The sequence below is a fragment of the Mus caroli genome, unplaced genomic scaffold (assembly GCF_978045245.1).
Source record: "Mus caroli unplaced genomic scaffold, Mus_caroli_1 scaffold_10, whole genome shotgun sequence".
NCBI classification, from domain to species: Eukaryota; Metazoa; Chordata; class Mammalia; order Rodentia; family Muridae; genus Mus; species Mus caroli.
The window spans coordinates 119,118,950-119,145,086 of NW_028227265.1; the positions used below are offsets into that span (position 1 = coordinate 119,118,950).

Here is a 26,137-nt window from a genome sequence, read left to right on the forward strand (position 1 = left end):
GGAGACTGTTCCAAGACCAAGGCACAGACAGCGACCACATCTGGTGAGGCTTACAGATGTGTTCTTATGAGTTGGAAGAGGCTGACTAGCTCCCAGGAACCTATTTGTAATTTTTTTAAGTCATCAAAATAATTTATAATAGTTAAATGCCTCTTAAACATACATGATGTCTTCTGAAGCTAAAAGTATATGCAGTCAACCAGTTTTTCAAATTCATTTGGAACATTAAACATGATAGAAATAGGAAAAAACTCTTATGAAGTCCTCTATGAAAGGAAATTGTGTAATGTTCCTGATTAGACAGAAACCGTTCCATCTCCAAGGGAAAAATACTCAGCATAACTGTGGCTTCATAGAATGAACTGGGTAGTGTTCCTTCTGTTTCTATTTTGTGGAATAGTTTGAAGAGTATTGGTATTAGGTCTTCTTTGAAGATCGGATAGAATTCTGCACTAAACCCATCTGGTCCTGGGCTTTTTTTGGTTGAGAAACTTAATGACTGCTTCAATTTCATTAGGGGTTATGGGACTGTTTAGATGGTTTATCTCATCCTGATTTAAGTTTGGTATTTGGTGTTTGTCTAGAAAATTGTCCATTTCATCCAAATTTTCCAGTTTTGTTGAATATAGCCTTTTGTAGTAGGATCTGATGATTTTTTAAAAAAAATTTCCTCAGTTACTGCTACATCTCCCTATTCTGATTTTGTTAGTTTGGGTACTGTCTCTGTGCCTTCTGGTTAGTCTGGCCAAGGGTTTATCTATCTTGTTGATTTTTCTCAAAGGACCAGCTCCTGGTTTTGTTGATTCTTTGCATAGTTCTTTTTGTTTCCACTTGGTTGATTTCAGCCCCAAGTTTGATTATTTCTTGCCATCTACTGTTTTTGGGTGTATTTGTTTCTTTTTGTTCTAGAGCTTTCAGGTGTGCTGTTAAGCTGCTAGTGGATGCTCTCTCTAGTTTCCTTTTGGAGGCACTAAGAGTTGAGTTTACCTCTTACCACTGCTGTCATTGTACCCCATAAGTTTGTGTTTGTTCTACCTTCATTTCCATTAAATTCTAAAAAGTCTTTAATTTCTTTATTTCTTCCTTGACCAAGTTATCATTGAGTAGAGTGTTGTTCAGCTTTCATGTGTATGTGGAGTTTCTGTTGTTTTTGTTGCTATTGAAGACCAGCCTTAGTCTGTGGTGATCTGATAGAATGCATGGGATTATTTCAATCTTCTTGTATCTGTTGAGGCCTGTTTTGTGACCAATTATATTGTCAGTTTTGGAGAAGGTACCATGAGGTGCTACAAAGGAGGTATATTCTTTTGTTTTAAAATGAAATGTTCTGCTGATATCTGTTAGATCCATTTGGTCCATCACTTCTGTTAGTTTCACTGTGTCTCTGTTTAGTTTGTGTTTTCATGATCTGTCCATTTCAGAGGGTAGGGCATTGAAGTCTCCCACTACTATTGTGTGAGGTGCAAGGTGTGCTTTTGAGATTTAGTAAAGTTTCTTTTATGAATGTGGGTGCCAATGCATTTGGAGCATAGATCCTCAGAATTTATCTTGGTAGATTTTACCTTTGATGAGTATGACGTGTCCCTCCTTATAATTTTTGATAACTTTTGGTTGAAACTTGCTTTTATTCAATATTAGAATGGCTACTCCAGCTTGTTTCTTAGGGCCATTTGCTTAAAAAATTGTTTTCCAGCCCTTTACTCTGAGGTAGTGTCTGTCTTTGATACTGAGGTGCATTTCCTCTATGCAGCAAAACATTGCCCCATGTTTACATATCCTGTTATTCTATGTCTTTTAATTGAGGAATTGAGTCCTTTGATGTTAAGAGATTTTAAGGAATAGTGTTTATTGCTTCCTTTTATTTTTGATGCTATTTTTATGTTTGTGTAGCTATCTTTTTGGGGGGTTGTAGAAAGATTACTTTCTTGCTTTTTCTAGGGTGTAGTTTCTCTCCTTGTGTTGATGTTTTTTAATCTATTATCCTTTGTAGGACTGGATCTGTGTAAAGATATTGTTTAAATTTGGTTTGTTGTGGAATATCTTGGTTTCTCTGTCTATGGTAATTGAGAGTTTTGCTGGGTATAGTAGCCTGGGCTGGCATTTGTGTTCTCTTAGGGTCTGTATGACATCTTCCCAGGTTCTTCTAGCTTTCGTAGTCTCTGGTGAGAATTCTGGTGTAATTCTGATTGGTCTGCCTTTATATGTTACTTGACATTTTTCTCTTATTGTTTTTAATATTATTTTTTTGTTTTGTGCATTTGGTGTTTTGACTATTATGTGACAGGAGGAGTTTCTTTTCTGGTCCAATCTATTTGGAGTTCTGTAGACTTCTTGTGTGTTCGTGGGCATCTCTTTCTTTAGGAAAGGAACATTTTCTTCTATAATTCTGTTGAAGATATTTACTGGCCCTTTAAGTTGGGAATTTTCATTCTCTTCTATATCTATTATCCTTAGGTTTGGTCTTCTCACTGTGTCCTGAATTTCCTGGATGTTTTTGGTTAGGAGCTTTTTGAATTTTACATTTTATTTGACTGTTGTCAAGTGTCGATGTTTTATATGATATCTTCTGCATCTGAGATTCTCTCTTCCATCTCCTGTAGGTTTTGGATCCCCAGAGTTGTCTCTCTTTGTGATTTCTTGATTGTTTCTATTTCCTGTTTTAGATTCTGGATGGTTTTGTTCAATTTTGTCACCTGTTTGGTCATATTTTTCTGCAAATCTTTAAGGGATTTTTGTGTTTCCTCTTTAAGGTCTTCAAGCTGTTTACCTGTGTTCTTCAGTATTTCTTTAAGGGAGTTATTCATGTCCTTCTTAAAGTCCTCTATCATCATCATGAGATGTGATTTTTCAGTCAGAGTATTGCTTTTCTGGTGTGTTGGCATTTCCAGGGCTCACTGTGGTGGGATAACTGATGATGTCAAGTAGCCTTGGTTTCTGTTGCTTATGTTCTTATCCTTATCTCTTGTCATCTGGTTATCTCTGGTGTTAGCTGGTCTTGCTGTCTCTGACTGTGGCTTGTCTCTCCTGAAATCAGTATGTCAGAACTCCTGGGAGACCAGTTCTCTCTGTGAGGAATTTAGGTATGGACAGCTGTGGCACAGAGTCAGCTCCAGGGTGCAGATTGTAACCGGAAGGATCCTGTCCCAGGCTGTTTCTTGGTTCCAGTGTCCTGATGGCTCAGGACATGGCTCAGGATGGGCCAGGAATTTGTGCAGAAGTGGTGGTCTTACCTGTGCTCACTGATGAGTCGGCACTCCTGGAAGACCAGCTCTCTCCTGACAGTATTTGCCTATGGAGAGCTGTGGCACAGGATCAGCTCAGGGCACAGATGGAAACTGTGTTATTTGTAATATTAATCCTAGGGATACTATCCTCTTGACCTGACCATACCCTAAATTCCTCATATCTGTACCCCATTATTTTGAGTGATAGGATTTTAATGTGATATTTAGGGAAATACACTCCTTCAGAACATGGCATAAAAATCCTTGTTTTACTTGGGTAATTACTTGGGCCTGGTATGTGTTTATGCATAGGTGTGTCTTTCTGAATATACCTATGGTTATACGTGCATGCGCATGAGTGTGTGTGTGTGTGTGTGTGTGTGTGTGTGTGTGTGTGTGTACGAGTAATTTGTTTGGAGGTCAAACAACAACCTCAGACTGTCATTGCTCAGTCATTATCTGTTTTTCTACTTGTTGCTTTTTTTGTGGGGTAGGGTCTCTCATCTTTTCCTAGAGCCTGGCAAGGAGACTAGGCTGGGTCAGCAAGCCCTTCTGTCTTCCCAGCTGTGGATTGTAAGACCATTCTGCTGCATCTGGCTTTTCATGTGGGTGCTGGGCTTGGGCTCTGATCCTCACAAACAGCAAGCATCATATCATCCAAGCTGCCTTTCCATTCCTGTATCCTTATAATGTAACAGCTTATACTGGGTCCCACCATCCCCTTTCTCTATCTCCAGGCAAATCTCTTTCACACTGCTACCTAGCTATGTACCCTTGCTTGAACTCCTTGTATGTTTCCAGGCTGTGTTCCAAGCATGGATTTCTATATATGCTGTCAACTGCCCACCCTCTTGCCACCTGCCCTACACCTAGAACCTTCTTCAGGTCTCATTTACCTGACCACAACTGAACATTTATAATATCTCTGCATAACATTCTTTCAACCCTCAAGGGTCTGGACAAAGCCTTGTACCGGTCCTCTTGAATAATGAGTACCACAGTTCAGACCCCTCCCATCACTCAGCTCCCTGCTGGTCTAGGTGTTAATTGGGTTTTTCTGAGCTTCTACAGCAGCCACTCCACTAACTTAGGGTGTATTTAAAACTCAGGATTCTTAAGTGCTGTAGCCATCCACCAACCACGGTATTGCTGAACTCGCAGACATGGGTCTGTTGATTCTCATGGTGTTTATTCTCCAACCTATAACACTACAAATACAATGCTCTGCCTTCTAACCAACCCCCTCTCCTCTGACTCTCAGAGCCCCTGATGTGCTTGGTGTATTCCTCTAGCATGTGAGCCCTGCCTTCTTGGAAATGAGATTCCCTGCTTAAGACGTCACAATTACATATCTTCCTGCAACCACGTACATTCTACTTCAAGTCACCCACAGAGGCTCTCTCTTCTGTTTACATTCCTTCATGTTTCTGTATGTATCCACCACAGTGTCACCAACACAGAAGGTGCATTCTGCTGAGAGTGCAGGCACATGGCATGGCATGGCCCTTTAAATGAGGATTTCCAGGTGTATTTACTTCACACTGGGTTCAAGAGTCACAGCCTTTCTCAGTCACAATTCTAGATGTGTAATTTTCTCAACCCTTCCCAAGATTGCAGTCCTAGGAACACCTCAGATTGTATAGGCCAGTTACATCTCAGAGTAGGAGGTATGGGGGATGCTTTAACTATGGGGGATGCTTTAACTAAAAGCCTAAAGGTATCGGACTTGAATGGCTACAGTATCCACAGAGGTTTGTCAATGCCTGCTTCAGATGCCTGCTGCACTTTTTCTATGTCCCTTCTGGTGGAAAGATGCTATATTTTACTGGAAACGAGGACCTCTTAAATTATGAAGTGATAATCATCTGTGAGTATGAGGAAGTGGAAACCAAGGTGCTAAAAAATATTCCTAAAATATTATAGAACCTAAATATGGAAACCATGTAACCCTGAATTCATGCTTGGGATGTTTTAAAATGTGGAAAATACTCAGGAAACTCTGTACAAAATAAACAATGTGAACCTGTATAAGTCTAAGCATCGAGTGTGTGCTCTACATACACACACATATACACATGTGCACATATAACCACGCACAGACTTACATGGAAACGGTGCAATGAGAGCATAGTACGAATCCAAATATTAGGGTATGCTCTATACAAGCATGTGGGTATTCACACACACCTACATATACATGTGTACAGGCACATGAATGCACATGCATATTCATATACATACTTACACTATGACATACATGTACCTCCAACACATACATGCATTATGCACACATACATACATGCATATACATAATACATACACATGGAAAGAAAACTGGTAGTGGGTTTTTTTGTTTGTTTTTTTGTTTTGCTTTTGTCAGTTTGTCTCTTTGTCTTATCTTTCTTTCATTCTTTTTTTGTATGCAATGCTTCTGAAGTAAATAGTTCTTGCAATTAGAAAACAAAAGTGCCTAATAAAAAGAACCTTAGAAATTAAATATGTTTGTGTATATATATATATATATATATATATATATGTATATTTGTAATATATGTGTATACACATATATTTCAAATACAGTGGTATTTTGTTGGCAAAAATGACACTTTAAGAATTAGCTTTTCATACCCAAATAGCACCTGGAGGGAACAAGGCTTCCAGGAGTGCAGACAGGCCTGTGAGTCCTGGTAAGACCACCACTGCTGCTCAGAGGAACTCGCCCAGAGCCCACAGGACACAGGAATCAAGGTTCAACTGAGGACAGGATCCTTCTGGTCTCCATCTGTACCAAGAGCTGATCCTATGCCATAGAGCTACACACACAAATATCATCAGCCAGGAGAGAGCTGGTCTCCAAGGAGTGCTGACTCATCTGTGAGCACAGGTAAGACCACCACTTCTGCTCAAATTCCTGACCCAAGAGGGACCCGCAATGAGCCATCAGGACACAGCAGATGCTGGCAAGGATGTGGAGAAAGAGGAACACTTCTCCATTGCTGGTGGGATTGCTAGATGGTACAACCACTCTGAAAATTATTTTGGTGGTTCCTCAGAAAATCGGATATAGTACTACCTGAGGACCCAGCAATACCACTCCTGAGTATATACCCAGAAGATGTTCCAACATGTAATAAGGCCACATGCTCCACTATGTTCATAGCAGTTGTATTTATAATAGCCAGAAGCTGGAAAGAACCCAGATGTCCCTAAACAGAGGCATGGATACAGAAAATATGGTACATTTACATAATGGAGTACTAGTCAGCTATTAAAAACAATGAATTTATGAAATTCTTAGGCAAATGTATGGAACTAGAAAATATCATCCTGAGTAAGGGAACCCAATTTCAAAAGAACACACATGGTATGCACTCACTGATATGTGGATATTAGCCCAGATGTTCTGAATATCCAAGATACAATTCACAGACCACATGAAGCTCAAAAAGGAAGACCAAAGTGTGGAAACTTTGGTCCTTCTTAGAAGGGGGAACAAAATACCTATGGGAGGAGTTACAGAGACAAAGTGTGGAGCAGAGACTGAAGGAAAGGCCATCCAGAGACTGCCCCACCTGGGAATCCATCTCACATGTCATCAAACCCAGGCACTGCTGTGGATTCCAACCAGTGCTTGCTGACTGGAGCCTGATAAAGCTGTCTTCTGAGAGGCTCTACCAGTGCCTAACAAATACAGAGGTGGATGCTCTCAGCCAACTTTTGGACTGAACACAGGGTCCCCAATGCAGGAACTAGAGAAAGGACCCAAGGAGCTGAAGGGGTTTGCAGCCCCATAGGAGGAACAACAATATGAACCAACCAGTACCTCCCGAGTTCCCAGGAACTAAACCACCAACCAAAGATTCACATAGAAGGACCCATGGCTCCAGCTGCATATGTAGCAGAGGATGGCTCTGTTGGTCATCAATGGGAGGAGAGGCCTTTTGTCCTGTGAAGGCTCTATGTCCCAGTGTAGAGGGATGCCAGGACCAGGAAGAGGGAGTGGATAGGTTGGTGCACATCAGGGAGGGGGGAATAGGGGATTTTTGAAGGGGAAACCAGGAAAGGAAACAACATTTGAAATGTAAATAAGGAAAATATCTAATAAAAGAAAAAGAAAAAAGGAATTAGCTTTTCCCTAATATATATTATAAACACACACACACATATATATGTGTTTGTACATACTATCTATCTATCTATCTATATATATATATCATATATATCATATACATATCTTACACATACTTTTGTTGTACTTTGTTGGCACAAATGACACTTTAAGAATTAGCTAAAAGCGTCAGGTACACACTGGGGCAGCTTTCCCTCTTTTCTCTTGAATGCTTCTGAATTGTTGCCATCCTACCAAAGGCAATCTATAGATTCAATGCAATCCCCATCAAAATGCCAACAGAATTCTTCAAAGACATGGAAAGAGCAATTCTCAAATTCATCTGGAAAGGCAAAACCCCAGAATAGTGAAAAGAATTCTTAACAATAAAAGAACAGCTGGGAATCAGCATCCCTGACCTCAAGATCTATTACAGAGCAATGGTGATAAAAAGTGCATGGTATTGGTACAGAGACAGACAGGTTGATCAATGGGATAGAATTGAAGACCCAGAAATAAAACCACACAATTATGGACAATCGATCTTTGACAAAGAAGCCAAAAATATACAGTGGATAAAAGAAAGCATCTTCAATAAATGGTGCTAGTTTAACTGTCTATATGTAGAAAAAAAAAGAAAATAGATCCATATTTGTCACCTTGCACAAAGGTAAAGTGGATCAAGTACCTCAACATAAAAGCAGATACACTCAATCTAATAGAAGAGAAAGTGGGAAAGAGCTTTGAACTCATTGGCACAGGGGGAAATTTCCTAAACAGAACTCCAATGGGTCATGCTTTAAGCTCAAGAATTGATAAATGCCACCTCCTAAAACTGGAAAGCTTCTGTAAGGCAAAGGACATAGTCAATAAGACAAATAGGCAACCTACAGATTGGGAAAAAATCTTCACTAACCCCACATCCCCGATAGAGGGCTAATATCCAAAATATATAAAGAACTCAAGATCCCCAATGAAGGAGCCAGAGAAATACCCAGGGAGCTGAAGGGGACTGAAGCCCCATAGAAGGAACACCAATATGAACTAACCAGTACCCCCAGAGCTTCTTGGAACTATACTACCAATCAAAGAAAACACATGGTAGACTTGTGGCTCTAGCTATATATGTAGCAGAGGATGGCCTAGTCGGTCATCAATGAGAGGAGATGCTGTTGGTCCTGTGAAGGCTCTAGGTCCCAGTATAGGGGAATGCCAGGATCAGGAATGAGAGTGGGTGGGTTGGGGAGTAGGGGGAGGTGGGGGAGGAGATAGGGGATTTTTGGAGAGGAAACTAGGATGGGGATAACATTTGAAATATAAATAAAGAAAATATCTAATAAAAATTTCAAAAAATAAAAAATAAAAAAATAAAGTTAAAAAAAAGAAGAACTCAAGAAGTTAATCACCAAAACCCCAAATACCCCAATCAATCAAAAATGGGGTATAGAACTAAATGGAGAATTCACAACTGAGGAATCTAGAATGGCTGAGAAGCACCTAAAGAAATGTTCAAAGTCCTTAGTGATCAGAGAAATGCAAATCAAAATGACCTTGAGATTCCACCTTACACCAATCAGAATGGCTAAGATCAAAACCTCAGGTGACAACACATGTTGGAGAGGATGTGGGGAAAGAGGAACACTCCTCCATTGCTGGTGGGATTGCAAACTGGTACAACCACTCTGGAAATCAATCTGGAGGTTCCTCAGAAAATTGGATCTAGATCGTCCTGAAGACCCAGCTATACCACTCTTGGGAATATACCCAAAAGATGCCCCAGCATGCCACAGGGGTACGTGTCCCACTATGTTCATAGCTGCCTTATTTATGATAGCCAGAAGCTGGAAACAACCTAGATGTCCCATGACAGAAGAATGGATACAGAAAATGTGGTTCATTTACACAATGGAATACTACTCAGCTATTAAGAATGAGGACATCCTGAGTTTTGCAGATAAATGGATGGACCTAGAAAATATCATCCTGAGTGAGGTAACTCAGACCCAAAAGGACATGCATGGTGTGTACTCACTAATACACAAGATACCGTCCACAGAACTCATAAAGGTCAACAAGCTGAAGTGCCCAAGTGAGGATGCCTCAGTCCCACTTGGGAGAGAGAAGAAAGCAATCACAAGTGGGGAGGGAGGGAGAGAAAGTGGACATGGGGAGGAGGAGTAGAAGGGGAGGAGAACCTGATCTGGTATTGGGTGAGGGAAAAGGGCTGAAGCCCTGAGGGCCAGCAGAAAGAATGGAAACAGGCAACCTCAGGAAATAGGAGAATGGTGGGACCCTCCAAAATGCACCAGAGATCTTGAAGGTGAGAGACCCAGGACTCAAAGGGAGGACCTTAGATAAAAGGCCAGACAGTAGGGAGAGGGAACTTATAGAGCCTTCCTCCAGCAGGAAGACAGGGCATCAAGTGAGGGATGGGTTGCCATCCCACAGTCACAACTCTGACCCATAATTGTTCCTGTCTGAAAGAATTACAGGGATGAAAATGGAGAGGAGTGTGAGAAAGAGAATGTCAAGCAGCAGGCCCAAAGTGGGATTCAGCTCAAGGGGAGGTCCCAAGGCCTGACACTGTTACTGAGGCTATGGAGAGCTCACTAAAAGGGACCGAGCACGACTGCCTTCCAAAAGACTCAACAAGCAGCTGAAAGAGTCAGATATAGGTATTTGCATCCAACCAATGGACAGAGCAGCTGATCCCTGTTGTTGAATTAGGGAAGGCTGAAAGAAGCTGAGGAGAAGGGCAATCCTGTAGGTGGACCAGCAGTTTCAATTAATCTGGACCACCGATATCTCTCAAACACTGGACCGCCAACCAAGCAGAATACACCAGCTGATATAAGGCCCCCAACACACATACAATAAGTAGAGGACTTCTGGGTCTGTATTCATTCAGAGATGATGCACCTAACCCTCAAGAGACTGGAGGCCCCAGGGAGTTTAGCGGTCAGGCAGGTTAGGGGGTGGAGACATTCACCTGGAGACAAGGGGGTGGGGAAGAGGTTTGAGATGTGGAACGGTCATGGAGTGGATGGGGGGGATAGAATATGGAGTCTAAAAGAATAAATTAATTAAAATAAAATTTTAAAAAAGAATATTAAAGGGACTGGAGAGATGGCTTAGAGATTAAGAGCACTGACTGCTCGAGGTCCTGAGTTCAAATCCCAGTGACCACATGGTGGCTCACAACTATCTGTAATGGGATCCAATGCCCTCTTCTGGTGTGTTTGAAGATAAGTACAGTGTATAGTACACATTAAATACATAAATAAATAAATCTGCAAAAAAATCATATTAGAGATTCCCAGATGGGGGCCATTGCAGAAAAAACAACAGGTCAAAACTGCAGCGAACAAGCCGGGTGTGGTGGCGCACGCCTTTAATCCCAGCACTTGGGAGGCAGAGGCAGGTGGATTTCTGAGTTCGAGGCCAGCCTGGTCTACAGAGTGAGTTCCAGGACAGCCAGGGCTATACAGAGAAACCCTGTCTCGAAAAACCAAAAAAAAAAAAAAAAAAGAAAAAAAAAAAAACAAAAAAAATCAAAAAACCAAAAAACTGCAGCGAACAATGCTCCTGGATGCCAGTCCCAATGGATGTCTACAACTCAGACTCTGTACCAAATGCCCATGGAATGTTGTTGAAGAGGGAGTGGCATTGTCTTACGAGGCAGAGGACCATGAAGTCTATCACGAGATTGTATCCTCAAGAAATGACTTCACCAAGGAGACCTCAAAAATATGGCTGCCCAAACAAGACTTGAACATCCGTAGACTTGAACAAGGATGGAAGAGATCTCATGGGGACCCACCCCAGACAAAGAATGGAATTAACTAAGGAATGTGGAGATGGGAGAAAAGGAAGAGCCCTCTGATGGTATCTGATGTTGTGTGGTCAGCCCTGAAATTATTTAATACAAGGGAACTAAAAAGACCCATCTGGTTGTATCTCTGTATTTATGCATGTATAATATAAGTAAAAATAACTTTTAGTTAAAGAAAAAGAGAACATGAATTTGGAAGGATATGACGAAAGGTACCTGGGAGGGGTTGGAGGGAGTAAAGGAAGGGGAAAATGATAATTATATTTTGAATTAAAAGATAAATTATAGATATTTTTAAGAAAGAATATCAGAAATCTTTGGAAATGTGGAGTAACCATAAGTATAGGACATGAAAACTAAGTCATCTGACAAGCACAGGGACCCAAACGCTCACACATGTCACATGGCATAAGAGAGTCTTTACAGAATTCAAACAGAACCCTGGAAGTATACAAGAGAAAACAGGTTTTAACTCTTGGGCATTGCAATGACAGAGTACAGGCCATGAGCAGAGCTGAAGATGCAGCCAGAGTGTAGTCTCAGCCTTGACAGAGAGAATCCCTGAGCAAGGTCCTAACGAATTTTCACTGAAGGGTCTTGAAGTTTCTTACAATCCTAAATAAACACAATTATCCAGGATCTTCTTATAAATCGATGCCAGCTGTGAACTCCAGTCCATGTTGCTTCGTTGGCAGCCACTGACTGCACAGGACTGCTGTGATAGGAGCTCGGTCCATCTGTTTACTGCCTTTGATCAGAACTCATTTGAACTGCACAAGACTACATTCTATCCCCTCCCTCCTTCCTCTGCTTTTGGTTTGTCTCTGTTTAAACAGTCTCTCTGTGCACCCTTGGCTGTCACTGTGGCCCCTTTTTCTGCCTTCTCAGTGTCAGGATTACTGAAAAGGACCACTACATCTATGCCAGACTGCTTCAAATGAAAACAAACATTATGATCTTCCAAAGAAACAGATTTACATATGCACACCTATGAATTCACAAACACACCTCACATACATACACACACAAACACACACATTTATACATATACATATACATTCACACACACACACTTACACACATACTCATACATACATGAACACTCATACATACACACACGCACACAAATACACACATACTCACACACACTCATACATACACATACACACACATACTCGCAAACACACACTCACATGGACACATGCACACACATACTCACAAACACACACTCATATAGACACATACCACATACTTACATACACACACACCACACACACTTACATATACACCACACATACACACACATATAGTAATACACATACTCACATATACTCACACATACATTAACACACACTCACACAATAAACTAACACACACACTCACATACACCCTCATACGCATACATTAACACACACTCACATATACACTCACGCAATACACTTTCACACACATACTCTTATACACACATACACTAACACACACACTCACACATACGTGCACTCATACAGTCACACACACACATACGTGCACTCATACAGTCACACACACACACACACAAACACTCATACACTCCCTCTCTCTCCCTCTCTCTCACATACCCATACACACATACACTCTCTCCACACACACACATCCATTGTGTCTTACACAGTAACTTAGTCATACACGTAATGTTTCTGACATACAATGAAATTTCCCCCCACAACTTAAGGTCACACATTCTTTGAAAGTAAAATGAGAACCTCCAACCTCACAACAGTATTAATTGTGTAAGCTCTCTAAAATTCAAGAACAGTGTGGCTTAGCTGTTTCCCCCTGGCCATTTCTATTGTTAAAAATGGCAATAACATTTACATTTACACAGTTACTACAGAGTGTCATCCTGTCTTCGTAACTGCACCATGAAATTGACTACAACCCTTATATGAATTTGTCTACTGACAAATGCATCTGATGCAGTTTAGGAGATGACAGGAAAGCTTCTTCTCAAAGGAAGTATTTATTTTAAAAAAGAATACAATAGAAAATAGATTATAATATTTTTAAGTTACAATGACCCTGTCCAGGTTGCAGCCTGCCCTTCGTCTACCTCAAGAGCTGTCACAGAGCCTACACTGCAGTTGCCTTATCTTTATCCTCGTGGCTTCCTTTTAACTGTGAGAATTTCTCAGATCCCCATTGATTTTTACGACCTTGGAGAAGAGAGGCACACTAGTATGTATTATGTACAATGGCCCTTGAATGGGAATCACATGAAAACATCTCATGTCTTTCTGGGCTTGCACGTCTTGGTAGACCACCAGGGATATAGAATGCCATTCTATCACACCAAAGCCACCTGAAGCAGACACATCTCATCACTGCTGAGTAGGGCCGATCTGAGGGAGCTCAGGTTGGGTCTGTGGTGACTGGCCATCCTTCCTTCCTTCCCACACTGTCAGTTCAGAAGGAATCCACTGGGAACACCACAGTGTCTGAGGGAAACAGTGTGCTCCAGCTTCTTGAGAGTAGACTACTCACATGAATCTTTCACAGCTCATCTGCACATTACATCTGTGTGTTCTCTCTCATTGGAACACAATCCGAGAATGGAGTCAAGCAAGGGGAATTCTGAGTGCCTATGTGAAACTCCAAGAAAACAAGCTAGGTGTCTTGTGGAGTCAGCTTCTTCAAAAGCACGCAGCTGTTCTTGGAGTGTGCTTTCTAGCTCTTCCCAGGAGTACTGGACAGGAGTGAGTTTGTTGAGCTGTTGTGGGTCACGTGCCCCTATGGAAAAACACGTTTTTGCCACATGTGGCTTGTCTTTGTGATTGGACACTTACTCATGAGATTCTTCTTAATCCGCGGAGTATAAATGACGCTCTGAATACAGTTGGTATTGCATGAGACTTTAGTCTACTTTGTTGTTAGGCCGCTTTTCCAGGTTCATGCTGCCAACCAAAGTGGCAAACACTCACCTTTAATATTTTTAAGCAAAAGCACAATATTTATTATTGCCTGTTTTACATTATAATCTATTTTGACTACCTTTGATTATTCCCCAAATTGTCCCAGCCTGGGCCATTGGGAAGGGTCTCTTTCATTCTCTGTATCCTTTGAAAAGCTTGCCTCCCTCCTAATAACAGAAACTCAGTATTGCAAACCTATACCCCTTGCTTGGATTCAGTCAACTCTCCTCTACTTGATTTAGACTTAAAATTGCTCATCTTTCTTTAACTTCATAAAATGGAAAGCTAAAATTATTTATTGTTTCTCCTGAGAGTGTGGAGAAACGAAACATGATTTAAACAAGTCCACATTTAGAGTGAGATGTGGTCTTGAAGAATGGAGGCACCATGTTGGTAATTTCAGGGATAAACAAGGGCTGAGTTCAAAGAGGTGGAGGATGAATTGAAGGCAGATGCTTGCTAAGGAGAACTCTCCACACATAATCCAGCACTGAGTCTGGCAAGGGCATGAGGCATCCACCCTGAGTTAAGAAGACTCAATGCTTCCTTAGAGAGTCTCTCTTCTAGACATTTATTCTGAGGACTGGGATGGATGTCACTAGTTATTGATTTTCCTTGGAAGAGACAGTTTAACTTCAGAGTACACAAACCTCACATTGATTTCCTCATTCATGGAGCCTCAGAGAGACCTAAAGAATTTGCCACCATGTAGCTCATCCTGACTATGAAACCTCAGGCATCAGTTTTCATGTCCAGGTTTACTCTAGTCTCAGCTTTTGAATATGCAACGTTCTGTTTTGTGTTTGCCTTGAAGTATGCTGCTTCCAGTCTTTAGTGGTGTTCTGAAGGAAATACTTCTTGTGATCACAGTCTCTCTTGTGGAAAAGTAGGGAGACCTGCACAAAGGTCCACATAAGGAGTCTTTTGAGATCATGATGTGGTCATGTATAAGCTCTGCAGCATCAATTCTGCAATGTCATAGCTACACAGTGGTCTGGACCTGCCATTTGTGGAAACCACATAAAGAAGCTAGCCTTTTGCTCTGCATCTCCTTTAGAAGTTTGGCATTCTAGACTAGAGGTGTGGGATGTTGGCTGGCAATGGAACCAAGTTTCAGAACCATGCCTGAGCTTAGAAAGTCCTACCTAGTGGTGTGTATTCAAGCACAGGAAGAGAGGTGGTTGCTGTTATTAGTCAACTTTGAGTATTTCAAACACAAGTACTGTGTCTTCATCATTTCCATTTTACCTTCTAACTTCTGCTGTCTCCTATCTGCTCTTTCCCAAATGTATGGTCCCCTTGGAAGATATGTTTTTAAAAGTTCAACTGTATCTGCCTGCATATGCACTCTTGAGCCCAAACATGGCCATTCTATTAGCACTGATGTGTACCAAAACACACGCAACTCCAAAGCTTCTCATGACACAGACATGAATTATTTTAGTAGACTCGGGATTGACAACTTTAGTTTCTAAGTATCTGTATTCTTGAGGCATGGATAGTGACGCAGACACATGCTTTCCCCCAAAGTAGTGTGATACATTGAGAGAAATTATTAAATACTTGTCTGTCATTGACTCTTCAAGTGCTAGTCAACTAGATTAATGTACTTACTAATATGAGCAAGAGGACAATGTCAGGGTTGTCACAGGCACAGGCAATGTGCATTGGGGTCCAGAAGTCCTCATCCTGGTGGTTGACATTGACTCCCCTGTCAATGAGGACTTCTGCAATGAAGACGTTGTCGTATCGAGCACACTGAAAAAAAAATAGAGAAAAGAAACACAAGCTATAACAATGATGTAAGCATCACTGATAATTAGAACATGAGAGTTGAAGCAAATACTGTGTTCTCTGTCCGAAGTGAGACTAAGAGAAAGACTAAGAGAAGTGTCAGACTGATGGGGAAATCTGGCTACAGATATTGGGGATGAGAAAGTAAATAGGGGCAGTGTGATGGTTTGTATATCCTTGGAACAGGGAGTGGCACCATCTGAAGGTGTGGCCTTGTTGGAATAGGTGTGACCTGGCTAGAATGGGCGTGTCACTGTGGGTGTGGGCATAAGATCCTCACCCTAGTTGCCTGGAAGTCAGTCTTCCACTAGCAGCCTTTGGATTAAGACATAGAACTCTCAGCTCCTCCTGCGCCATGCCTGCCTGGATACTGCCATGCTCCCACCTTGATGACAATGGACTGAACCTCTGAACCTGTAAGTCAGCCCCAATTAAATGTTGTTTTTTATAAGACTTGCCTTGGTCATGGTGTCTGTTCACAGCAGTAAAACCCTAACTAAGACAGGCAGATACCTAGGAGGCACCCATGCCAGGGACAGGGGCCCCTGACTGATAAGCATCATAGCACACACAGTAGAAACAAGCTCCTCTTCCCATTGTTCAGTTAGGATGCCTATATTTATCTTCAGTGGAGGGGACACTGAGTTTCAATCCAATGATGTTTTATTCCTACCAAATGAGTAATAACTGCCAGCCCCAACAAGATCAAAGATTTCTAAATAACTTATGGTTCCCCCAAAGTATTGATTATTATTTAAAGTTACAAAAATTATCTAGTACTTAGACAAAATATCCCATGTCTAGAATCCAGTGCAAATGATTAGGGAAGCATCACACCAGCGTGGATAGAATCCACAGGAAAGGAGGTGAGCAACTAACACCACAGCAGCTAGAAGAAGAGCAGTGCCGGGAACTCATAAACCAGGGGACTGGAAACACTGTAGGCAGCCACAGTAAGGAACAACTAGGATTCCTGAGGCAGGAGAGTAACTAGGTTGAGGCCAACTTAGATAGAGGGAGATGATGGTAAGCAGGTAGGTATATAGACAGACAGACAGACAGACAAACAGATAGTATAGTTTGGAAAAATTAAAACATTGTTAAAATTACATGTAAAGGAATAGAATAGTGTTGGAAGCTACTGGAATAAATTAGTCATGCCCTATGGATATTGAAACATACATACTGAATTAAGTTCTGTGGACAACACACAAGAACATAAACCTGAATCACATAAAATAATCAAAGGAGGGCAAAAAAGTGGGTCTCTCTCTGTTTCTGTCTCTGTCTCTCTTGGAGGAGGGCGTTAAATGAGATCTATAGACATAAAAAGGGGCCAGATTTCACCCTCAGCACACCAGCAATCTGATGAACATCATAATTTAAACGTGGATTGCAAGACTGAATAATTGTCTACTCTGACTCTTTGTCATTGATGGAGGCTGGGTGGGGCTCTGTGGCCTTGTCACTCCTCAGCACCCCTGGAGGCCCTTGTGGGCACAATCAGGAATGACAAACAGCAAGAGTGTTGGTCATTAAACCCACCTCCACTCACAGAGGAACTGCAGAAATCTCACTATAGAAAACCATCATCGTACCTAATAAGCATATATGACAGAGTATAGAACATGAGATCAGAAGAGCAAATCAGGATTTCTATGCACTAGTAACTAAAGTTTGGAAAATTTTTAAAAATTGAATAGTTGCAAAAATTTTGAAACACTTATGATTAAGACAGACAGAACTATGTAAGACTGGAACCCTAAGAGCAATAAAGCAATGACATGCCCACATCTCATAAACTTGGAGAAACTTGAATGTAGACTGTGCCATTGAGGGAGAAAACGTGAACTATTAACTGATTCTTCCTCCTTCTGTCTGCATTTAACTAAAATGCATCAAGAACGCCCATGGGTGTCATCTGCATGAACCAAACCTCTGAATGTAAGAGTCGTAGGCTGATGCAAAGGACCCAGAATAAGCTTCAAATTCACAGACAAGAAAACAGTTGTCTAAAGGCAACTAAAGGCACCCAGGGACTAGACTTGCTTAAAGTTGTGATCAACCCAGTGTCATATGGACACACAGGCAGAGGAATTACAAGACACATGTGAGGACTTGGGAACAGATCAGCACACATAGATACGACTGATATCTGAGAAAGCCTCAAATGTAATTCAGTGGCATGGGTGTTCTTTCAGTAAATCTCAACAGGGCAGCTAGGCATGTGTGCACTACACAACTGCAGCTGTGTGGTTTGCACCACAAACACTCATCACAGAAGAGAGAAGACAAATTCAAACTCTAAAATTACAAACCAGTAAATAATATAATACTGTAAAACCTAAAATTGCACAAGGGAAAAAGCCCTGCTATGAGGTCATCGAGGACATTCGGAAGCATCCTGAGTAGGTTCAAGGAAGCAGTGAGGTAATATGCAGGCAGCTTGGTGGAAAAGCATCAACTTCAAGTAAAGTCTACAACTCAGGTCCCCAGTCAAGTGTGTCACTGTTAGATCACTTGAGAACTTGATGCTGTGAACTGGGACTCCAGCATCAGTTTTAGGGATGATGTCAGGGAAGGCAGCTGTGGGGATTCCCAGTCCCCAACACGCTGGTGCAGAGTGGGAGCTGGATCTATATGATTCTTCCCTTTTCTTCCTGTTTTGGACACTCATTGTACCATCAGTGATGGTGTGAATGACCTGTTAAGATACCTTGGCGGGTGTCTCAGATGGCTCAGTGGGGAAGAATGCCTTCATTGCAAGCATGAAGAGCTGAGTACAAATTCATGGCACCTATGTAAAAGGTCAGGTATGACTTTACATGCCTGTCATCCCAGGACTCCGGGAAGGGGAAAAGAAGGAAAAAGATTGGTGTATCCTGAGAGATTGTTGGCCAGTTCAGTGAGAGACTCATAGAGATCAGGTGGAGTGTGATAGAAGACACATGAAGAGATGGGGCTGAAAAGATGGCTCAGTGGTTAAGAGCACTGACTGCTCTTTCAGAGATCCTGAGTTCAATTCCCAGCAACCACATGGTGGCTCACAACCAATGCCCTCTTCTGGTGTGTCTGAAGAGAGTGACAGTGTACTCACATTAAAAAATAAAAATACATCATTAAAAAAAAAGACACATGACCACCCTGCTGTAGCATACAGAGGCAGGAATATACCTCACACTCTCATGTATGCACCTCCCACACCCCAGCATGCACACACACTGCACAAAACTACACACAAGCTCAAAGACATCCCTGATGACATGGACCACGGGAATCCACACGTATACTGCACACTCACATGCATACACTCCTACCACCTACATACTGCATGCACAAACACACAAAAATATCTCTGACAGGGACCTTGAAAATCCACACTTATACTTCATACTCATATGTAGGTATCCTCAACCCTTATGCACGTGCATGCGCACGAGCGTGTGTGTGTGTGTGTGTGCAAGTACTCGCGCACGCACACACACACTGCACACAAAGACATCCTTGACTTAGAGTATGGGGATTCACACTTATACCCCAGTCGTACTTGGATTTTGGAACTTCACAGTCTTTCAAGGAGAATTAGAAAGTTAATTAGATGCAAAGCTGAAATCGACACTCCCCCTTCCCTAGTGATGTACTTTGTGATTCACACTTCTAAGGATTATGAATAATAATTTGACAGCAATAAATACCTTTAATCACACTTGTCTGAAAAGATTACACGGGCCTAACATCCCTGTAGCAGCTTTCTTACAATATTATCACTGCTTAGCAAAGCTCATGCTCTCTAGAAATAATTTTCCTCAAGCTAGCACTGCTCCCCCTCAATCCATGTTGATCACATCACGGCAGCCAGTGTGTGATGACACTTTACCTAGCCAAGATGGCATCAATGAGCAAGACAGTCCCTAGATCAGCATGGGTGGGGAACCCATTTCTGTCCTGTCACCTGGTGTCATGTTCCCAGACTCTCTGTCCAGCTGTCAAGAACAACTCACCACTTGGACTTCACATAATATAAAATGTGTGTCTCTTGTTCAAAGACGAAGCATTTTAAGGACCAGATCTGGTGTCCTATTCAAGGTCAATGACCTTCGGCACAAAAGACCTCTTACCTTATAGCATGTACTGCATGAAGCAAGCAATCTTGTGTTTCCCTGTCTAATGCAGGTGCCCCCTCTCTCTTCTCTCTCTCTCTCTCTCTCTCTCTCTCTCTCTCTCTCTCTCTCTCTCTCTCTCTCTCTCTCTGTTGGTATTAGGGGGGTCACCTGATTATAGCACCAGCCCAGAGTTACCAAACTCCTTAACTTGTTCACTGCCACTGCCGGGTCTCCAACTTTCTTTTGAGCCTTCCTTCCCTGCCTCTCACCTAAGAGAACTTAGTCAGCCTATAAACACCATCTCTTATGTATATTTCACTAGTGTAGGGAAAATTAAGCCTGGATAAGTTTTGAGTTCACTGTTGGTTTTTCTGGAGCCATACTTTCATTTTTATGTCTCGTTCTAAGTGGTTCCTCATCTTTATATCATCTATCCTCTAGCAATCTATCATCCATGTATTAGCCACCTGCCTGTCTATTATCTTTTATCTCACCATATTCTCTGTCAATCATACATCATGTATCTATCATCTACCATGTGTCTATCACCTCTTTATACATTGTATATCTATTTTCTATTTATTCTTAATCTATAGGTTTGACCTCTATTTACTATCTATAATTTTATCTATCACTGCCCCTCTATTTTTACCTCTTTCTAGTGTCTGTCAGTTCATCCAGCATCTTTTGTCTGTATCTATTATCTATCTCATTATCTACATATATATATATGTGTGTGTGTGTGTGTGTGTGTGTGTGTGTGTATCCCTCTCCCTTCTTGTCCATCATCTACTCCACTGTGTTACACACTCTGTTCTCTACCCTACGTTTCTGTGTTTCCATGTGTCTTGGATATTTTTGTCGCCATCCTGACATGGACTCCTTATCTTTGTATTAAAGTGAGAATCCACTGGAATAAGGCTATCTCTAATTTCCATGGAATTTCACTTCAGCTTGACTATGGTACAAGAATGCCACAGGACAGCATTGAGGATGTCTGAAAATCACTCTCTATTCTGTGAGTGCTGGCAATCCTCTTAGTTCATGACCTAAACTCAATGTCACAAACCCACAACATTTTATCAAGGCTTCTGTAATCCCACTCTCCACTCCATAATTCTTACAGAGATTCAATTCTGAGGGTCCCTCTAGGTTGTCAGCATAAGATGGGTTCCCTGGAGGGGCACAGACATGGTTGCCTTTGTCACTATTTCCAAAATTATCATACAGTATTTGACACCTACCATTTGTTTACTATAGGAATGCTTTTAAGAACTGGTAGACAGAGAGACTGAGACAAATGTGTTTACAAAAGAGTTATTAAAAACTTAAAGACATGTAACCCCCCAAAAGTATTATAAGGTTAAAAATGTATAACCCCAAATATTACCCTTTCTGTGGAATCTATATCAACCTTAGCCTTATTGGGACATTTAATCCCATATAAATATTTCTTCTAACACATCTAAGAAGAAATGTCTTGAAGAGTAATATTGGAGTTGGATAAAAGCAACTGTGGGAAAGCCCAACACTCTACAGCTCTTTCTTGCATCCCACGTACACGCACTGTGCTGCCTCCTGTCAAGACAACAGTGTAACAGTATGTAATTAGGACCAGGTCTGCGGAGCATCAGGCGTCCCAATGTGGGATGCCCTAAGGCTGGGCTCTCCACGTGGCTGTTCACACTTGGCACTCTAGATGACTAAATTGCCTTTCTCAGCACCAAAGGCATTCAGAAACCCTGTAATTTTTTTCTCTCTAGCAACCTGCAATTGTCTCTTTGTTTTTATTTACTCAGTATTCTCTGCGAAAGGAGAGGGTAGCGGTGAGCACCCATTCTTCACCCAACAGTGGATTTCTCTGTACATCTCCCAGACCCAGCCAACCTATGCATCCACAACAGCATCACAATGACCACCTCAGCTATAGTGAAGTCTCTCAACACAGCCTTTCTTTCCTGCTGTACTCTTGCTGAATTTTTGTGACCTATTGACTGGACTAAAGTAACTCCATCTGCATTAGCCAGGGCAGCACTGTATCCTAGGTAGTTTTTCATTTGTGCTTCTTCAGTGTACCCTCAGTGCTCAGAGCCTTACCTGCTGAGAACATATAAAGGATCATGACAGCCAAGATCTGTTCAGAAGCAAGGACGGTGTGTGGTGTGTGTGTGTGTGTGTGTGTGTGTGTGTGGCCTAGATAAAAGGTTCAGTGGGTATAAACTGCAGAGTGAGCTGAGACTTGACACTCTTCTTCCTTCGACTCCTCCCCAGGTCAGCTAGGATCCAGTGACTCCCCCTCCCTCAGAACATCAAACTCAGGAGCTTTATAGCGACACCCGTCACCTGAAATGTGACGATTTTGTTCTCTGGTCGTTGTTGAATACTCATTCTGGAACTGACTTTTGAATCCTTAATTTACTCCCTGTCTCCAGGTGTTACTACATGGCCCTTTCAAGTGCCAGTTCTTACCAGGTGTAGCAAAGACCCTCCTGAGGACACGAGAGTGTGTGGATCTGCCCCCTCCTTCAAGAGTTGAAGCACTGCAAGAGAAGAGAGAAAAGAGAATTGAAGAAAGCATGCCCCACACTGAGCTCAAAATGGCTATATTTCAGTAGCAGCTTGGACAACAGCTGTAGGGGTTATGGGGTGAGGACAAGTCACTGTCAGATTCCCACACTACACACATATGATCACAAGTGTTTCTCTTTGTGTCCAAACCTGTTACCTGATATGGAAGTTTGATTACCCACTATAGCCAAAGGAATTGATGAGAAAGTAGAGTTGAGTGAGTTTATATGTCCTTCACAGGACAAAAGAACACATAAATAAAAAGGACTCTCTTTAGCCTCATGAGGACATTGTTTTGCAATTTGCGAAGATCTACTGGCTAAAAGCAATGAAAGTTTGCATTTTGCTCATTAAGCCTCCATTTGTGCCATTAACCCTTGCCCACGATTCTTTTACTGTCACAGACCATTATGAGACAAAGCCATAAAGTCACATAGATCAAAATATATACCAATTATCAGAGCAAACCAACAGCCAGAAAACGACCTGTGTGTCCATTTGCTAGCAAGGTGAGTTCATTAGTACATGCAATATCAGGAGGCTTTGGGATTTGGTACAGTCTCTGAGGTTTATAGCACCCTGATGGGACAAGCCTCCTAGAAAAGTCCTTAGATTCTGCAGCACCCCACTGGTCTCCACTATTCATATATCCATGGTTAGAAAAACATCACTAAGGCCCTTGCCAGAAGAAAGCAAAGTAGCAGCTGCCCTTGCTGCTGTTTAGGTTTTGTTGTTATTCATGCTGTATCTTTGGGTCAGTGATTCTATGTAGCCAGTCCGTCAGGAGTTTCTCTGTCTGATGCCTCAGCCTCCCCAGGACAGGAATTATAGCCACGAGCTAACAGTTCCAGTAAGAGCCTCTCTTATGCTCAACTGTGACAGCACTGTTCAACATGGTTCAGATTCAATAACCCAGGCCTTTCTACTGAATTTCTTCTTTATGACCTGAAATCTGAACTGAAGGTGCTGTTCTCTGTATTCACCCCAGTATCCATGCCTCTAGGTGACTATTCTCTTGCTGTCTTCTTCACTCTGAGGGATTCCACAAGGACATGCAATCTCAACAGTCTGTCAGCTCCTCTACAGGCTCCAGACACTGAGAGCCACCTTGTCAGCTAGTGTGTGCCATAGAAAGGACCTATGAAAGAGGCCTAGAGTGCCCATCCTCAAGCCTTTCTCCAGTCAAAGCACCTTATGCCCAAATTGTTTTCACTACAGAAATCAGTCGCAGGCCTGCTGTCTGAGGAAGCACGAGCTTCACCTGCCCTTGCCTTTTGAAGGGACATCCTGTCTACTCCAGGGCTGTTCCCTGAAGAACTTCCTACACATAGTTCCTAGAACATGCCCTTTCTATTCACCAACAAGTGACTTTCATTTCATGATGATGTCTTTTTGTCAGTCTAGGATTTACTTTCAAATCCAAGGTCCAGTTTGCTGAGGAACCACCTCAGAGGTGTCAGGTCTGTAGACGAATTGCCAGCTGCCACCATTCTGAGAGAATTGACCAAGGCAGGCAAGCATACAGGATAGCTTAGCCACCCGGGACTCCACTAGTCTTGGATGATACACCTCTCTTTGAGCTTATAGGCAACCTAGGACCCATACCTACATCAAGGCTTGCAGGCATACCTGCTTTAAACAGTGAAATTAAGTTACTGCCCTTAGTAACCCTTTGATAATGTTTCACTTCAAACACATCATGGCTCACAGTCTGGGAACTCTGGACAAGGGGTCAAGATAAACTATGCTGATTTAGGGGAAGCATACTAGTAAGCAAACGTGTGAACTTTTAGGGGAAAATTTATATTTACTATATTGTTTCTATGCATAGTTGGGCACGAGTATGATAAAAATAAGATGCTGTCTCCCCAGTGTTAAGAAACTGTTGTAGCATCTCCATGTATAAGATGAGTATAATAAAAAATAAGATGCTGTCTCCCCAGTGTTAAGAGACTGTTGTAGCATCTCCATGTATGAGTATGATAAAAATAAGATGCTGTCTCCCCAGTGTTAAGAGACTGTTGTAGCATCTCCATGTAGAAGTTCAGAGACCCAGGCACTTATTGGGCACAGCCATTGGGGGACAGAGGATGGACTGGACTCTGGTGTAGCAGGAAGATCTAGTGTCAAGCTCCATGGACTTTTGCACACTCAGCAATTTTCAGAGGAGACTCCAGAGGACAGCAATCAACACTGTCTGTAATAGCTAAGTATAATAAACCGGATATACTTCATTGTTTATTGCCAAATACTTTAGAATTAACTATTTCCCTATACTCATTATGATAATTAAAGGGATTTAGAGAAAATTAAGAACACACAGAAAATAGAATAATGTTGAAATTAAATTAAAAAAATAAAAGCTGGGCACATGTCTGAAATACCAGCCCATCTACATAGTGAGGCATTGTCTTTAATTAACTAAAAAGTTCAGAGGAAATTATCAAGATAGCACTAGGTGGAGTCACTGGCCACCAGAAATGATGACTTGAGTTTGATCCCCAGTGCTTCGAAGAACTGACTTCATACAGTTGTTCTCTGATGTATAAGTGCGTGGACAGAAAAACATCTAAATAAGTAAATAAAGTAAGAAAGCAATAAAATAATGAAGAGAAGGAAGCCCTAAAACGGCCAATGCAGAGTTGAAGCAATGATGCTAAGATGTTTTATAACACAGAACTAGGGTTTCTGTTGTATTGGGCACACTGTGCACACAGTGTAAAGCACTCAGTGCTGCTTACAGTACTTAGAGCTGTGTGGTACTGGTGTTCTCGTTGTCCTAAAATGAGAATTTTCTTTATTACTGTCCTGACAAGGGCTCTGGCACAGTGTACAATAGAAGTGGACTCAGTTCTCCATTTTTTACAGGAGGAACTTGGGCTTTGATGTGACCCCATGGGGGGGTTGTGTAGCTGCTTTGTGGGAGAAGTTGAATGCCTGCCCCACAACCACTCCTTGTGGTGTGTACTTACTATAGAAAGACCTTGCGTTTTTAATAGATCTACTGAGAAGCGTGCATGTGTCCATTGTGCTTATGTTAAGGGTATGCTGTATTTCACTGACTGGCTGTTCATACATAGTCATGGCCTTGTATCATGGTGTGAAACCCACTCGGTTATAGGATAGGTTCTTAGTATCCATGTGGACGGGTCCCAGAGCCTAGCCAATGGACATTGACGTTGTTTGCACAGTCCCATCAGCCTTTCTTCTAGCACATAATGTCTCTGTGTTTTACCTCAGGGAATACCGCCTCATGCATCATATTGTCATGGTTCCTGTACTCCCGTATCTGGAAGCAGTGGCAGCTTTGTTAGCCTCTCTTGAGTCACTGCAAAGTTCCTCAGGGAAGCAACCTGTGCTGGACCCACTGTGGGAAGAGAGCAGCTCTGCGTCTGCACTCCTTGAAGCCTGACGTCTCTCTCAGTCTGCACTGGTTGACTGCTTTGATCTCGACAACTTGTGCCACTCCAGAGATTTTCAATCTCATGTGGTCAGCCAAGCTTTGGCATACAACTTTATAATAGATTTTAACTCACTTTATTCTTTTAGTTAGCATGTAA

At 41.9% G+C, this 26,137-nt stretch overlaps 1 protein-coding gene across 2 annotated transcripts in view; it reads right to left on the reverse strand.

The window, feature by feature from the left end:
- Myo16 (myosin XVI) overlaps nt 1-26,137 on the reverse strand; it is a 486,437-nt gene that overhangs the window by 300,318 nt on the left and 159,982 nt on the right. For both annotated transcript variants that reach the window (XM_021170663.3, XM_029481007.2), the window contains exons 3-4: nt 22,479-22,549; nt 15,727-15,870 (exon numbers count right to left, since the gene is read on the reverse strand). In XM_021170663.3, the coding sequence (XP_021026322.1) occupies nt 15,727-15,870; nt 22,479-22,549 (215 nt within the window). The remainder of the gene's footprint in view (nt 1-15,726; nt 15,871-22,478; nt 22,550-26,137) is intronic.